The sequence below is a fragment of the Lethenteron reissneri genome, chromosome 28 (assembly GCF_015708825.2).
Source record: "Lethenteron reissneri isolate LAM-NWPU_2019-01 chromosome 28, ASM1570882v1, whole genome shotgun sequence".
NCBI classification, from domain to species: domain Eukaryota; kingdom Metazoa; phylum Chordata; class Hyperoartia; order Petromyzontiformes; family Petromyzontidae; genus Lethenteron; species Lethenteron reissneri.
Genome location: NC_083806.1, coordinates 1830519 through 1847923, shown reverse-complemented (window position 1 = coordinate 1847923; position 17405 = coordinate 1830519). Strand labels below are relative to the sequence as shown.

The following is a 17405-nucleotide window of genomic DNA, read 5'->3' as shown; positions in this document are numbered from 1 at the left end:
TCTGTTCCCAGCCGCCTGCCCGCCTTGGCTTGTGTTGCGTTCGCTTCAGTCGACACGCGTGTTGATACCGAGATTCGAAGTCTGATAATATTGATGTTCAGTTAGTTAATAGTTCCGTAGCGAATTAGTGATAACAAAATTACGAAGTCGAAAATTAAAGTTGATAAACGGAGCAGTGATTCACCGAGAAGAATGTCGAAACACGCGGTGTGGGATCACTTCACTAAAGTCGATTCTGATGCCGACAAGACGCAGCAGCAACCTGCTGGGCGAGAACGTGAGAAACTGTTGTTTAACTACAACATTCGTTTGTTTGGATATAATTACTAAGTAACACCTAAAGATTTTATATTTAGCGACTCTTACTGCAGGCTCTGAATTAGTTTTAGATTTCTTTTTTATTAAAGTAGCATTGCATCATGACATATTTCATAAATCTTGTGTTCGGTAACTTCGGTTATATACCTTTCTGTTTCGGTCGAAGGTGTAGTTAAACTTTCTGTTTTGGCTGAAAGTCAATATTTAACTTTCGGTCTGGTTTCGGTTTTGGCCGAAATCAAAAACTCAGTTTCGGTCGGCCTCTAGTGTGGACTCAATCTTAGAATGCAGTTTAAGAATACATCGACAGCTCCTGTGGCTGCTGCTGCCGCTGCACAAAGTTCACCAAAATGCGCAACTTTAAATAAATAAAGACAACACGTTCTACTTAATTAAATAGACTTTTTAATAAATGTTTTCTCCTACAACATCAGAGTGCAGCGCCACATTAAATACGCACGACAATGACAATAGTTTAAAGCGATTTGAAGCATGTTTTATTTGTTTTGGGGAGGGGCTGGGTGGGGAGGGTGGGGCTGGGTGGGGAGGGGCTGGTCACCCCGTGTTGCCCTTATAAAACTCCAACGTTTAACCTACTCAAGCCGGCTTGTGCCCGCCCTCACAGTCGGCCATATTTGCGGAACACACCACGCCGCCGTTGACCCTGGCCATTGACCGAGCAACCCAACGTTCCTACCAGCTCCCTCCGCAGGAATGTGTAAGGGACCGTGGTGATTTATAGCCAACGTCAGTTGAGGGTGAACAATTAGACCCAAGGCGAAACATAACATATAAAAAAGATGGTTTAAAATAAAAAAAAATGCAATGATAGAATATAGTATTGTCATCAGTATTACATAAGTATACCAAGTTTACAGTCGATACCACATTGGGAAGTGGGTTAAAATTGAGTTACAAGATTTGAGGATACGACAACAGAGTTAAATAAAAGCGTGTAAAATTAAATAGCCGACTTGAATTTCTGTACGGACAGTCCTCGACTTAGGAGAACGGTTCGTAAGTCGGAACAGACTAACGTACCGTATTTAAATGCACATACGGTCAGTGTTATCAAATGTGCTACGGTTTAACTAAAAAAAGGAAGCATTGTTAAACTCGTTAAGAAAGTGTAAATTTGCATTTCATACTGTAATACTGTATAGTAAATAAAATACAAAAGAAAGTAACATAAACAGGAAAAAAAAATCTGTTTTATTTTCATCTACCTTGAGTCCTAACGATGGCTTGTTTGTCAGAAGGGGCGCAATGAGTCCCCACAATTACACACACACACTCAGGGCATGCGCGCACACACATTCACAACAGTGCTATTGCATTGACAGGCAAATGCTGTTAGCGAGCGTCTATGAAGGCTGCCATGGCACACGAGGGGGTGGGCGGCCAGTACCACGCCCGGACGCCTTTGACTCCCCAGTGAGGATGTATACACACCAGGTACTCATTTGAGGCTGAGTCAACCTACAGGAGGCCCAGGACCCATTCGGATAATTGTCACTGGTGTTGGTCGTGAGCGGGTCACGCATGCACACATGCGCGCATGCATACTCGCACACGCGCGCATGCACACTCGCACACGCGTGCATGCACACACACACATGCGCGCACGCACAAACGCGCACACGCACACACGCGCGCACGCACAGGCAGCGGGAGGTTGTGACTCATTAAATCTCGAGGAAGATTGCTCCGCTGAAAACAAAATAGTTCCGCGGTTCAGTTCGTAAGTGTAAATTTGCGTTCGCAAGGCGATGTTAAAAAAATAAATATCTCATGGAAGCTGGTTCGTAAGTGCAGATGTTCGTGAGTTGAGGACTGCCTGTAATCAAAAGTCCAATTGGTGGATAAAATTAGCAAGGAGGGCATGGGGGAAGAGGGCAGGGTAGGCCCGATGTTTTCCAGTTCAGAGGGATGCCAGGAAAAGAATGCAGGTAACGCCAGAAAAGGTGAGACTGGGTGAGGATCCAGTGAAGCTGGTGAGGGCACAGCCAGAGATCAACGAGTGCAAGTCATGGAGCGGTAGCGTGGGGTGAGGCAGACATTGCCGGTGAGGATCACCTCAGGAAGGGTGAGCATGGCAGAATCAAGTCAGGTTTGCTTTGTTTGATTAGGCGAGAACTCAGGAGACCAGGATAGCCTCAATTGATGATGGACGTTTACAAGTGATACATGGAAAACTCTCTAAAAAACACGCAGGTGCTGTAAACTCCCCCAACCTCTGATCGTCGGAAACTCAGGAATTGTTCCGATAGGGCCTGAATATGGCGTTGAGCGGCAGGTCGGGGCACGCCGTCTCGCAGGCGGTGTCCTCGTGGTCATCGTGGAAGGAGTCTTCCATGAGCCGCTTGTTCATCAGCACGGGCAGGCTGGGGTACCTGCGCCCGTCGCTGTCCGCGCAGTACTGCAGCCACAGGTTGGGATCGTCTCTCGCCGCCGCCACCTCAGAGTTCACCATCTTGGGGTCGCCCTGCGAGCGAGCGAGACAGCGTGCGCGGGGAGGGGAGGGAGGGGAGACCAACGAGTAACGCGGGGAGGTTCTAGAGAGGCGTTTCCCGAGGAGAGAAGTCTCGACAAAACAATCCAGGGAAGGGCAAATGATCGGACGCATTCTCAACAGGTGACCGCTTGACGGATTGACATTGTGGAAGGAAGGATGGAAGGATGCCGGTGATGACGCGCGATGCCGGTGATGACGCTGCGTCGGTTTGAAACATTCAGGCTGGCCTGCCTACGATGCATCCTGGGTTTAACCTGCAGACTGGAATTTGTGATGAGCTCACAGATCTTTGACAGGTCTGGACACAGTGCCATCATCGGTGAGCTCCTCCGGCAGGTGACGCTGTTGGCCGGCTCATGTCGTCTGAATGACCAGCCAGCGCATGCCCATGCAGCCTCTGTTTGGCCAGATCGAAGGGGCTAACCGGGCACGGCATGGGCTAAAGAAGAGATGGGCTGATGTGATACAGAAGGATGTACACGTGAGTGAATTTGCCGATGTCTGGTACCAGCAGTGTCAAGATCGGCCTCTATGCAGGAGGCTCGTGAAAAACGCTACTGGGCAGTTGGGAGGCAGTTGTCCTCAAACCTCCGATTAGTACGGTTGGCTACGTACGGTGCGAAAGAAATTCAACATACATACATACAAACAACAATGGAGGGCAGAGGAGCGATGCTCACAACAATGATTGGAACACCAGGTGGCTAAAATACAGAAAGTTGACAGTTGGGAGCAGTCATCTCATCATCAGCCATGGCAAATTTCGCTAACCACTGCACCACCACTCCCACGCCGATATTTACGGTAAGGATAAGGAACTGCATTTGTGAGGATGCTAAGATGCCTCGGCAACTCCCGAGCACCTCACGTCACCTCTCATCGCAAGACTTCCAGTGCCCTGCTGCAGTCTCGCCAAGGGGACCCCTCATGGCCGCGGTCCCCGTGTGGCACAAATTGCAGGCAGCACCGGCCTACAAATAGACATTCGTCTGATAATCGGGGGGCTCTGTGGAGTTTTGCCTAATTAATGATCTTATTCGTATCATTCTAATTATTTTGCAGACAATTTGTATAATTTAGCAAATTTCGACTACAACGCATCTTTACTCCGACTTTATACTATTTTATTACAAACTATGTAAAAACTATTTACTAAACTATTTTTTTATTTTATCAGATAAGGCCCACTGAGCGATATAGCTCTTTTTCAGAAGCGACCTGGCCACAAATGATAGCTGAAATTAGTGGCTCATCACGTGGAAATGTACAGCAGCCAAATAATCAAAACGAAAAACATTGATTCTAAATGTGGAGGGAAAAACCAGAGGACCCAGAAAAAAATCCACACGACCATGAGGGCATCAGGGTTTGGTTCGAACCCACGACTTCCTGTTTACCAGGTGAGGTAGTTAACATCTCGCCACCGTGGCATCCACTGTGAAGCAGACAGCACGCAGCATTAACCGTTAATAGCCCGGGGCAGCGTTAACCAGGGCGGTCGCGGGGCTCGAACCGCGAGCCTCTGCCACAAGCCGCGGGTGGGAAACGGTCTGCGGCAGGAGGGACGCTGGTCACCGTGGCGGAAGAGGAGGAGGTGGAGGTGGGGCGGTGGAGTCGGCTCACCTGGATGGTCACGTGCTCCGTGCCACCACCGTCAGCGACATTGATGGACAGCGCGAAGCTGCCCGTTTCGCGCTCCGACTCGGAGAAGCGCACGAGGTAGGTGCCGCTCGGTTGCCCCCGCAGCTTCTCCTCTGCCGCCGCGCTGCTCATGTGACCCGCGAACCAGCTAAGGGGAAAGGGGGCGTGGCAAAGGCGCAAAGGTGAAGGCGCAGCCCCTGCAATTGCTCGCTCGTGCCACCGCTGGTGGAAGGATTGGCAGAGGGACCTCCACTGTCCACTCCAGAGGGAGCACTAGAGAACCCCTCGAGAGGGAATTTTGGAATAAACTAAACTATATTTTAATTTGTATTACCAGTTAAGGCCCACGGAGCTAGAAAGTTCTTTTTCAGAAGCGGCCTGGGCACAATTGAGAGCTCAACGAAGTGGCTTATCACGTGCAAATTGATAGTAGCCAAATACTCTAAACGCATGTTTCTAAATGTGGAGGGAAAAAACTGGATCCAGAGAAGAATCCATGCAACCTCCAGATATAGAGTTTTCAGGGTCTGGATTGAACCCACAACCTCCTGTATACCAGGCGAGGCGGATAACATCTCGCCACCGGGGAATTTTGTAAAACTTTTCCCCGCTGGGCAGAAATCTTGCAAGGTATGGGAGCACCCACACTCTACCCCACCACATGCCGCCTTACAATCGACCGACTGTGGTGAAGTAATTTGTACCGCTGGGTGGACAGAGGTGGTGGGACCTAAGAAACGTGCCCATTGTTTTAACTGGCACGCCGGGAGATCAAATCGAACCGGCGATCCCTACACTGCAAGTCCAGTGTGATCACGATGGCAACATCCCATGGCACGGGGTACAATACGACGTCGCATATTCGATATCCTAATCGCTGGGGACTCGGGTACAGTCGGATTTGTGAAGAGGTCAAATATGTGAACATCTACGGACGATGCCAGTTCCAGCGTGTACAAGTACTGCACTGGGTGGGGGTGGTTCATTGGTCGGGGCGGATACGTGGTGGTCAGATATGCGACCTGTGCTTCATAAACAATCCATCGTGCGACCCTCAAAATGATGAAATAAATCTGCCGGCTAATGGCACTGAAAATTAAATCAGACCATGAGCACATCGTAGTTGCGCCGCTCGCACAGCGCGAGGCCAACACGGAGGGCCGTGCTTCGATATTTGTCTGCGTTCGTTTCACGGTAGAGGGCAATGTTGCCACGTGGCTTTTCCCACTTAATTGTCGAGGTCATTTGTCTAATTTGGCAAATGTGGACAACGACGCCGGCACACACGGCCTCCTGTGTTTTCATAAAATGTCGCGGAATCTTTAACGTGCGCTGTGAAGTGGACGGCGCGTAGTATTTATGGTGAACGGTATTAACCAGTGCGGCCGCTGGGCATGAACTACAGTGAAAAACGTGGTGCTGCTCGGCCATGTCACTTGCCCTCAGCCGCCCAACTCCAGTGCTTCTGCATCGCTAACCTCTGACCTCCGATCTGTGTGCTCCTTCCTCTGCCCATACCTTATTTTCTGCTTCGACACGAGCACCTGTGACTCCGTCATGAGCAACTCCAGCTAGTGCGGGAAGACACCATCAAGAGGACAACACAGAATTACTTTGTTCATCGGCGAGGATTGTGTTAGTCACAATCTCAGTCTCTGTGTGGGAGGTTTAGTCGTGTCTCAGTATGGGGAGGTTGAGCGTCGCCTCGGCGTTGAGAGTTTAAATGTTGGTGAGAGGGGCGCACAATTTCCTTCCCAGCCAGTGAACCAGGTAAATCTTTGTCAATGCATCCACAGCCAGTTACCATCATCGGTCTTCCTCAGGGCACCTCAGTCTCCGATGACGTTATTAAGTTACCTCAGTCTCTGTCTTCATTCAGACTCGTTAGTTTCACCTCGTCACAGTCGCACTCTGGTCTCTGGTGAGTAGATGATGGTGGTGATGATGGCAGTGATTATTATGGTGATAGTGATGATGATGGTCGTGGTGGTGGTGGTGGTATTAGTGGGCAGCGGGAGTCATCATCACGCTCGACAACTGTCATCCACTCACGGTCATCGTTGATTAAGATAAACACGCTTGGTTGACGAATGTTTCCGTTGCTAATTTCGCAATTCCCACTGGGCCGTCTGTTCGGTTGCACGCCCGGCGGCCCTTCCCCACGTGGCTGCACGAGCGGAACTCACGTTGCACAGGCAGATGCACGTCTTCTTCTGATTGTAGACGATTTCCCTGAAGGGCCCGAACCAGCGCACCAGGTCGCAGAAGCCCGACAGCCGAACGATGCTCTCCGTGTGGTCTGTGGGCCACGGCGGAAGGCGTGAAAACAAACGCGTTACGCAGAATGAGTGGCGCGATAATACCACGGTGTAGTGGCCAGCGCTCCACTCTGTGTAGTGGTTAGTGCTCCACTCTGAGTAGTGGTTAGTGGTTAGTGCTCCACTCTGTGTAGCAGTTAGCGCTCCACTCTAACAGTGTAGTGGTTAGTGCTCCACTCTGAGTAGTGGTTAGTGGTTAGTGCTCCACTCTGTGTAGCAGTTAGCGCTCCACTCTAACAGTGTAGTGGTTAGTGCTCCACCCTGTGTAGTGGTTAGTGCTCCACCCTGTGTAGCAGTTAGCGCTCCACTCTAACAGTGTAGTGGTTAGCGCTCCACTCTAACAATGTAGCAGTTAGCGCTCCACTCTAACAGTGTAGTGGTTAGCGCTCCACCCTGTGTAGTGGTTAGTGCTCCACTCTAACAGTGTAGTGGTTAGTGCTCCACTCTGTGTAGTGGTTAGTGCTCCACTCTAACAGTGTAGTGGTTAGCGCTCCACTCTGTGTAGTGGTTAGTGCTCCACCCTGTGTAGTGGTTAGTGCTCCACTCTAACAGTGTAGTGGTTAGAGCTCCACTCTAACAGTGTAGTGGTTAGTGCTCCACTCTAACAGTGTAGTGGTTAGCGCTCCACCCTGTGTAGTGGTTAGTGCTCCACTCTGTGTAGTGGTTAGTGCTCCACTCTAACAGTGTAGTGGTTAGTGCTCCACCCTGTGTAGTGGTTAGTGCTCCACCCTGTGTAGTGGTTAGCGCTCCACTCTAACAGTGTAGTGGTTAGTGCTCCACTCTAACAGTGTAGTGGTTAGTGCTCCACCCTGTGTAGTGGTTAGTGCTCCACTCTAACAGTGTAGTGGTTAGTGCTCCACCCTGTGTAGTGGTTAGTGCTCCACCCTGTGTAGTGGTTAGTGCTCCACCCTGTGTAGTGGTTAGTGCTCCACTCTAACAGTGTAGTGGTTAGAGCTCCACTCTAACAGTGTAGTGGTTAGTGCTCCACTCTAACAGTGTAGTGGTTAGTGCTCCACTCTGTGTAGTGGTTAGTGCTCCACCCTGTGTAGTGGTTAGTGCTCCACTCTAACAGTGTAGTGGTTAGTGCCCCACCCTGTGTAGTGGTTAGTGCTCCACCCTGTGTAGTGGTTAGCGCTCCACTCTAACAGTGTAGTGGTTAGTGCTCCACTCTGTGTAGTGGTTAGCGCTCCACTCTAACAGTGTAGTGGTTAGTGCTCCACCCTGTGTAGTGGTTAGCGCTCCACTCTAACAGTGTAGTGGTTAGTGCTCCACCCTGTGTAGTGGTTAGTGCTCCACTCTAACAGTGTAGTGGTTAGTGCTCCACTCTGTGTAGTGGTTAGTGCTCCACCCTGTGTAGTGGTTAGTGCTCCACTCTAACAGTGTAGTGGTTAGCGCTCCACTCTAACAGTGTAGTGGTTAGTGCTCCACTCTAACAGTGTAGCAGTTAGCGCTCCACCCTGTGTAGTGGTTAGCGCTCCACTCTAACAGTGTAGTGGTTAGTGCTCCACTCTAACAGTGTAGTGGTTAGCGCTCCACCCTGTGTAGTGGTTAGTGCTCCACTCTGTGTAGTGGTTAGTGCTCCACTCTAACAGTGTAGTGGTTAGTGCTCCACCCTGTGTAGTGGTTAGTGCTCCACCCTGTGTAGTGGTTAGCGCTCCACTCTAACAGTGTAGTGGTTAGTGCTCCACTCTAACAGTGTAGTGGTTAGTGCTCCACCCTGTGTAGTGGTTAGTGCTCCACTCTAACAGTGTAGTGGTTAGTGCTCCACCCTGTGTAGTGGTTAGTGCTCCACCCTGTGTAGTGGTTAGCGCTCCACTCTAACAGTGTAGTGGTTAGCGCTCCACTCTAACAGTGTAGTGGTTAGCGCTCCACTCTAACAGTGTAGTGGTTAGTGCTCCACCCTGTGTAGTGGTTAGTGCTCCACTCTAGCAGTGTAGTGGTTAGTGCTCCACTCTAACAGTGTAGTGGTTAGTGCTCCACCCTGTGTAGTGGTTAGCGCTCCACTCTAACAGTGTAGTGGTTAGTGCTCCACTCTAACAGTGTAGTGGTTAGTGCTCCACCCTGTGTAGTGGTTAGTGCTCCACTCTAACAGTGTAGTGGTTAGTGCTCCACCCTGTGTAGTGGTTAGTGCTCCACCCTGTGTAGTGGTTAGTGCTCCACTCTAACAGTGTAGTGGTTAGTGCTCCACTCTAACAGTGTAGTGGTTAGTGCTCCACCCTGTGTAGTGGTTAGTGCTCCACTCTAACAGTGTAGTGGTTAGTGCTCCACTCTGTGTAGTGGTTAGTGCTCCACCCTGTGTAGGGGTTAGCGCTCCACGCTAACAGTGTAGTGGTTAGCGCTCCACTCTGTGTAGTGGTTAGCGCTCCACTCTAACAGTGTAGTGGTTAGCGCTCCACTCTAACAGTGTAGTGGTTAGTGCTCCACTCTGTGTAGTGGTTAGCGCTCCACTCTAACAGTGTAGTGGTTAGTGCTCCACTCTGTGTAGTGGTTAGTGCTCCACCCTGTGTAGTGGTTAGTGCTCCACCCTGTGTAGTGGTTAGCGCTCCACTCTAACAGTGTAGTGGTTAGCGCTCCACTCTGTGTAGTGGTTAGTGCTGCCACTCACATTCGATGCGGACCACGTGTGCGAGGAACTTCATGGTGGACGTCTTACGGCTGGTACCAGGAAACAATTCCTCCAGGTGTTTCAAAATATTCCCGAAAGTCTGGCACAAGAAACATGAACAAAAACACAGAGATCCTCTTAGCCAGGTTACGAACTTTCAAACACCCAATCGTGCCGTATTTGGTATTTGCATCATCATCGCCCAATTGCATCCTGCAGGCGCGATGCCTAACGGATGGGTATAGTCTGCCAGTGGGGGCGAAGTTGCCGCGTGTGGTCTTTACGCAAGTTAGTGATTTGTGGGTGAGAGTGAGTGAGCGGGCGGGCGGCGGACGGATTGCGGATGCCTTGTGCGAGTTACCCGGCTGTCATGGGGAGCGGTTCCCGAGTTCATCCAGAATCTGACGTTGTGCTCGCTGTACAAGTCGCACTCCTCACCTGACAGGAATGCTGCAGCCAGCGTGGACATTGAGGGTCAGTAAACCGCATGCTCGATCAGAAACCTGTTCTGTGAGCGACGAGAAAACCCATCATCATCACAATACAGGGTGTTTCAAAACGATGGATCCGATTTGAAATCGCTATATCTCTGCAACCACGAACCGCCCATGAATGAAACTCTTACCACTTGAAAGGGCGGGGCATAGAGAGGGCGGGGCATAGAGAGGGTGGGACATAGAGTTTCAAATGATGACCGCTCGATGCCTCTCCCCGTGCACAAACAGCCCCTAGCCTCAGTCATTCGCAAGACGGCGACCCCGCAACACAAGGGGCGTTTTGCGTTCTGCAGTTCAGCAAGACCGAATCCGTAATTGCGGTGCAGCGTGCATTTCAACGGCGTTTTGGCATTGATCCACCAACGTGAAAGAGCATTCGTCGTTGGTACCGACAATTTGAGGAAACGGGCTGTTTATGTAAGGGGAAGAGCACAGGGCGACCACAATGAAGACACTTTGAAAGGCGTTTGGAACGAATTCGACTCTCGTCTCGATATTGTTCGTACAGCAGGTGGAGGGCACATAGAGCATTTATAAAATGGTTAGTAAAACTTGATAACTCATTAAACCTCATTAAACCGTTTGTAACTTTTTGTGTAATTGTAACATGTTGCCATCGTGAAATATACTGCTTTGAAATTGGGTCCATCTTTTTCAAACACCCTGTAGAATAAACTATGTGCGGGCTGGAAACAATTACAAATAACAGCACGCAAACGTGTGCTGCTCACAGGAAGGCATGACTCCCATCATCCCTTGCATGTATGTCATGTGACCGCTACACAGCATTTACAATTCTCCCAGCCCCGTCAATGAGCATGCAACGTGATGGCAGCATGACGTTGCGCGCAAGGCATTATGGGTGTCTTGCCTTCCTGCTGTTTGCGTGCTGTAATTTCACAACCCGCATGAGTTAGACATTGGGTCTGTTCCCTGAACACATTCACCTGCAGTAGCCAGCAGAGGCGAGATGTTAACTCCCTCGCCTGGTATCCAGGAGGTCGTGTGTTCGATCCTGACCCCGACACATGTTGTATATGTATATTTGGAGTTTGTGTCTCTCTCTGCATGGTTGCGTGGATTTTTCTCCGGGTTTTTCCTCCATATTTAGAACCAACATCACTCGTTCAGAGTATTTGATTGATGCTGTCAATTTACACGTGATAAGCCACTTTGTTGAGCGATCATTTGTGATTGCTTCTGAAAAAGAAGCTAATAGCTCAGTGGGCTTTACCTGGTAAGATACAAAATAGAATGCCAGCTCCTTATTGGCCTGTGAAGCAGGCGACCTTTGTGGTGACTCAGAGTGGCTTTGCGTGACAGGGAGGTGCGAGTGTGGGCTATGGCGAGAGGGTGCGGAGTGTCTGTGAGAGCGGTAGTGTAGCGGTTAGCGCGACGCTGCGCTACGAACCTGACCACCTGGGTTCGATTCCCGTTCACGGAAATCACCAGTGACGATTATGTGAACCGGTCCTGGGCCTCCCCTAGGTCGACTCAGCCTCAAATGAGTACCTGGTGCGATGTGTAAACATTGCCACTGAGGAGACAAAGGCGGCCGGGCGTGGTGTTGGCCACCCACCCTCTCGTGTGCCGTTCCGGCCTTCATAGGTGCTACTCACTAGCAGCACTTGCCCCAACAGTCTGTTGAGACTATAGGGAGGGTCTTTGTCTTTGCAATGCTCACCCAGCACGGTGCCGCGTTGCTGCGGGTTTGGAGGGAAGTCGCTCTGGAAGGGGAAGCTTTCGTTGTCTGGGTCGTGCTCGGGCGACACCTGCAAACAGCGGCGTGGTGAATATTAAACGTGTACGGCGCTTGCCGTGGATCCACTGCCGGATGAGGGCCCTCCACCACGAGATGACGACCTGCGCACGGTCGCGGTCGCCCGCCCAAGCACTATCCAGGCCCCACGCTGAGTCGGTCATAGGCCCGCTGAATGTATACGGGGCGCTCTGTTTGAATGTCACATTGGTGCATGTAAACACGGCTCTTGCACCGACCCACATCCACTCAGCAGCGCGGTCAAATAACCCACGGGGTGGGCCTCATCCAGCAGTGGATTGAAAATGGTGAAGTGAGAAACGGGGAGGGGGGGGGTGCATTTGGTGTCCACTCACGGACGTTGTCAATTTCTCTTCCTCTTTGCTGGAAGCCATCCTGAGGAAGACACAAACGGGACCGCGAGTTTATCCTGCCCACGTTGAGGGGCCTGCCGTGGGCACTCGGTTACCCACCGGGCGTTCGCGGCTCTCTGCCCAGTCGACACGCCGCTTCCTGCTCAACGCTCCAGCAGGTGTCCGCGTGCGATTGGTCACGGAGAGGGAGTTTGAAAGTCGCATTTGACCCTCAGTCCATTCATTTATTTATTGACGTTTTATAAGGCGCAGCAAAGGGCTTCAGGTGCACGGTACAGTAAAATAAATACAAATATACACGCGCATCTACAGTTTGTCTAATATATCCTAGATCAGGCGTCTGCAACCAAAATAACAGAAGAGCTATTTTTTTAGAAGCAACAGTCCTTAACGATCCGCATTCGGCTCCGGTAGCCAGGTGCGAGTTCTACAGGCAGCGAGCGTCCCAAGTCTGAAGGCAAAAGGACAGAAACAGCCCGAGCTCCGACACTATTGCCGAAAGCGTGGCAAATATCTCCATAAATTATAGGACCCTGCTGTGTAGGTCCCAGAGGGATACTTCTTGAATGAAGCCCAAACCTGGTCGGCCCTTCCGAGGCTCAGTGAGGCTTTCCTGGCTAAACAGGCCTCACGACATCGCGTTGACTCTCATATCTGGCCGGCACGATCACCCAGACATCGGCCGTGGCAACTCACCTGTGCTCAACGAGTAAACCTCGCGGCGTGGTGGGCGGTCGTCTCGACGGGGTCGAGCTGAATTCAACGCGGAGGCCTTCGCCACCGACGTTACGATTCATCGTCAGTCGTTGGGTCGGATGGCGTAGGTGCCGTAAAATTGTTGCGTCGTGAAACCCTCCTCCACCCGACACGGCCAATTCATGGACTTGTCACGTGAGATCGCTTTCCAACAGAGGTGCTGAAGCGGTAATGCACTGGTACGTTCGTTCGTCACGTGACAACTGTATTAGTTGGCTGTGTCGGGTGGAGGAGGGTGTACAACACAGTTGACTTACTCACGCCATCTGACCCACAAATAAATAGTGAATCACAGCCTAGCTTCATGGACAAACGTCGCCGTTTCATTGATGAGACCCCCGCTCAAGTGCTGGATACCTGGTCCGTTGTGGTTTCATAATCACGACAGATGACGTCATAATAGGTGTATCCAGACTAGCTAAGTAACTTGCAAGCGAATAAAACTAAATTTCAACGGACGCTTTGCACGCGCGACAGAATTTGTTCGCTCTCGCTGGATACTCTTGGTAACTAGATTGTTTGCGATCAGTTTGGGAAGCTATTTTATATCGTTCTAGGATACTAAATATATTTACCTATTTTCCCGCATATAGCCCACATGCATATAACCCGCAGATGCATTTACCCCGCAAAAATAGCGTTTTGTGTAAAACAAATTTCAGATAGCCCGCACCTCCATATACCCTGCAGGGTCTTGTTTTGTTTGTAAAGTGGTCTACCCCGCAGGTTATATGCGGGAAAATACGGTAAATGTTGTGGTAAGTTATTTCATATTGGCAGATTCATACGTGACTATGGTAAAATTTCACACATTTATAAATCACCTCACATTGCCACGTCCACCCCAGGGGTCCGTGTACCCTCCCGTGTTGAGAATCACTACTCTAAGCAACTCTGTACATTGTTAATTACATTATATTCATTATCCTCAAGCACTGTGAGGCATATTCTAACTAGCTAGTAACTGCAAGCAAATAAAACGAACATTCAATGGACGTTCTGCACGCGTGACGGAATTTGTTGGTGGTCATGCTTAGTTTTGGAGACCACATTGTTCACGATCAGTGAGTTTACAAATGGATGTTATATAAAAATAGGATTTTCCCCTTTTTTCTGGCAACAAAACTAAAACCTTTTTTTTTATTGCCAGAAAAAATGGGAAAAACCCTATTATTATATTTTGGTACTGGCAAAGGAGGTCTAATGATGAGATGGATGTTATATCGTTCTCGGCTACCATGTGGATTAAAACGTCACTGCAGTTATTTAATATCGGCAGCTTCATACGCGAGTATTCCCCCACGTATGGCACAAATTCACACATTTATAAATCACTTCACGTTGTTCACCACCCCTCAGGGCTCCGGGTAAGAGAGCCCTCGTGATGTATCAGCCCAGCGCCGCGTGTGGCGAGCTGTACTTGAGTTGCTGCTGTTGTTGCTAGAGTTGTTGCTAGAGTTGTTTTTAGAGTTGTTGTTAGAGTTGTTGTTAGAGTTGTTGTTAGAGTTGTTGTTAGACTTGTTTGTTCACACTCTTAGGTTTTTTCGGTAAAGTCACGTAGGGGAAAAATAATAATAATAAATAAATAATGCTGCTAATAGAAATAATAATAGAAATAAAATAATAAATCACGACGTTTCGGAGGCAACACAAGTCTCCGTCATCAGGTGGGACCATCACAGCTAGATTTACTGTATCAAGTGAGGAAAAATTCCAAGAGACAAGATCTTAAATACAAGGGGGAGGGGGGGGGCTTATCTGAATGTGGTAGCCAATGAATGGAACGGTGGGGAAGGGGCGGGGCTAAAAGAGAACAATGGTGCACATCGACTCGGGGTTGTGGCCGGTGTTAGCCAAGGGTGGCACAGTCGGGTTTTTTTACAATCGGGTTTAATTGTCTTTTTATATTAAATCCGATCATCTGAGATTGGGAGAAATTCCGGTTTAATTGGTTCTAATTGCAGAACCGCACTTCTCAACGATGGGCTTCATCCATTCCAAGCTAAGGAACTCACTGGCAGTGCCCACGATTGTGGAGAAGCTCGTGTTCATCACGACCAACCTGCCCGCCGCATTCTACGACTACCCCGTGCCCGATGGTCCCCCGAGTACGATAGCAGCACCGACGAGGAAGCAGACTAAGCCTTGGATCAGAGTTTCGTATTCATTAAACCAGGTTTTAATTCCCCGAAATCGGGTTTAATTGTATTAAAGAAAAAACCCGATGCCTGCCGCTGGAAAATCGTTTTTTTTCCCACCCATGGTGTTAGCTGATAATCAAAATAAAAGAAAGCGGTACTGTTAAACACGTTCTGCCACCGTGTGGGTTGCCTCCTTTGCCTACCGAGAGCGGTGGAACCGAGCGAGTGTTGGGTCGCGGGAATTTGCGTGAGCCGAGGGGACTTCCCGAATCGCGCCCGGACCTGCCGGTGTCTAAGAATAAGAAGAGAGATGGAGTGGGGGGGGTCCCATCAGTTGATACGTTTAGACGAGTGAGTGGGCATCAACAACAACAACAAGCCGTGTAGCCACTCTGCTCTGTGTGGTTGTAGTCGCGGTTCGCGCGCTGCGACCAACACCGGCGACGATTGTCTGGACCGGTCGTGGGCCTCCCCTAGGTCGACTCGGCCTCAAATGGGTACAGAATGCGGGAGACAAAGGCGGCCGCGGGAGGTGCTGGCCACCCACCTCCTCGTGTGCCGTGCCGGCCTTCACTTTCCCGCCAACAGTTTAAGGCTATACGGGGGACCTTTGTCTTTGTCACTCACCTGCCCACACACACGTGTCTCATCTGTACAAAGATCCCCCGTATAGCCTTAACAGACTGTAGGGGCAAGTGCTGTTAGCGAGCGCGCTAACCGCTACACATGCAGTGGGTGTACACACAACCACAAGCGCAATTCGCCACTAAGTGGCGGTGATGTCACCACGACGCTTGTGCCAGGCTAGGTGCACCTTGAGGCCACGTGGCAGGAGGTCACGGGGCAGACCCAGCAGGTGCCACGGGTCGACTGACTGAGATGACCGAGATGAGTGGCTGATGCACCACCTGTGCCCCCTACTGTGCCAACAAAAAGATAAAGATCCCCCGTATAGCCTTAACAGACTGTAGGGGCAAGTGCTGTTAGCGAGCACCTATGAAGGCCGGAACGGTACACGAGGGGGTGGGTGACCAGCACCACGCCCGACCGCCTTTGTCTCCCGAGCGGCGATGTTTACACACCGCACCAGGTACTCATTTGAGGCTGAGTCGACCTTGGGGAGGCCCAGGACCGGTTCAAATAATCGTCACTGGGGTCGCCAGGTTCGTAGTGCAGCGCGCTAACCACTACACTACCGCTCCCCTGTGCTACACTACCGCTCCCCTGTGCCAACACACACTGACACATTCTAGATTTGAAGCTTTCGTGACTGCAAGGATTCATATTCTTAGGTGTTTTCGGCAAAGTCACGTAGGTACGTGACTTTGCCTACGTGACACACACACACGTGTATCACCTGAACACTCACACACACACGTGTCTGTACACACTGACACACACACACGTGTATTACCTGTACACTCACACACACACGTGTCTGTACACACTGACACACACACACACGTGTATCACCTGTACACACACACACACGTGTATCACCTGTACACACACACACACACACGTGTATCACCTGTACACACACACACACACACGTGTATCACCTGTACACTCACACACACACGTGTATCACCTGTACACACACACACACGTGTATCACTCACCTCTACACACACACGTGTATCACCTGTACACACTGACACACACACACGTGTATCACCTGTACACTCACGTGTGTCCGTCCGACCTTCGGAGCATCCACCGGTCACCCGCAGGTCACCGACCTCCCCCGGTGGAGTGACCTCCCCACTGAGAGGGACACTCGCGACCCTGATGACCGACGCTGCTGACCGCTGAGTGGCGGTAACCCCCTCGCCCCCTCCGACTGTCACAACAAGCGGTCCCCGTCGACTCGGCGTGGAGCCTTCTTCAGCAGCCCGTTAGCGCGAGTGCCAAGCAGCGGTCGATAGCCGGTCGCTCTAAGGAAATCTGACGATATAGACACACTGCGTATATAAAGATATATATCTGTGTACCGACTGAAACATTAACAAGCGATGCAAAGGGCCGAGAGATTCTTCCAAGCGTCGGTCTTTCTGGAAGTGACGGGACCCGCGGAAGAAGCGATATCCACGCGGGAAATGCATAAATTATGCTAATGATGCCTCTAACTATCGACGCACGCAAATATTATGTTAATGATACGTATGATTTTGACGTTCTGCACGCATTATGTTAATTATCTATATTATGCCCACGCTCGCATGCATTATGCTAATGAGGGCAAAATTGCCCCGATACTCGCGAATATATAATGTTAATGTTGCCAGCGGTATGTTAATTAGTCTCGCGAATCGTTGACTTGCCGGGAGCCGCCTTCGCTGGCGACACACTTGAGGAAGTTCACGCTCCACGCGAGCGCCACCACTCCTTTATCCACCACTCCTTTATCCACCACTCCCTTATCCACCACTCCGTTATCCATACTCCTTTATCCACCACTCCGTTATCCACCACTCCGTT

The 17405-nt window shown here is 50.3% G+C and overlaps 1 protein-coding gene across 2 annotated transcripts; it reads right to left on the bottom strand.

The window, feature by feature from the left end:
- Nucleotides 1–727: 727 nt before the first annotated feature.
- On the bottom strand, nucleotides 728–17004 carry LOC133348799 (dual specificity protein kinase shkA-like). Of its 2 annotated transcripts, none has more exons than XM_061561811.1 (9): nucleotides 16615–17004; nucleotides 12010–12049; nucleotides 11579–11666; nucleotides 9759–9847; nucleotides 9398–9497; nucleotides 6661–6773; nucleotides 5993–6045; nucleotides 4457–4622; nucleotides 728–2803 (listed from the first exon to the last, which is right to left on the bottom strand). In XM_061561811.1, the coding sequence occupies exons 1-9, from the start codon at nucleotides 16638–16640 to the stop codon at nucleotides 2570–2572; spliced, it is 909 nt and encodes a 302-aa protein (XP_061417795.1). In that variant the 5' UTR covers nucleotides 16641–17004; the 3' UTR covers nucleotides 728–2569. The 2 variants fall into 2 exon arrangements, with proteins under 2 accessions (XP_061417795.1, XP_061417796.1); XM_061561812.1 differs by having other exon boundaries at nucleotides 16603–16638.
- Nucleotides 17005–17405: the final 401 nt, after the last annotated feature.

Bases quoted from the DNA above. Each gene is read 5' to 3' on its own strand.
- LOC133348799 (XM_061561811.1), bottom strand. From the start codon at position 16,640: ATGCTCCGAAGGTCGGACGGACACAC. The intron at 6,774-9,397 runs GTGAGTGGCAGC...CGTGGCCCACAG, and splicing joins ACACGTGGTCCGCATCGAAT to ACCACACGGAGAGCATCGTT. The intron at 2,804-4,456 runs GTGAGCCGACTC...GCTCGCTCGCAG, and splicing joins CGGAGCACGTGACCATCCAG to GGCGACCCCAAGATGGTGAA.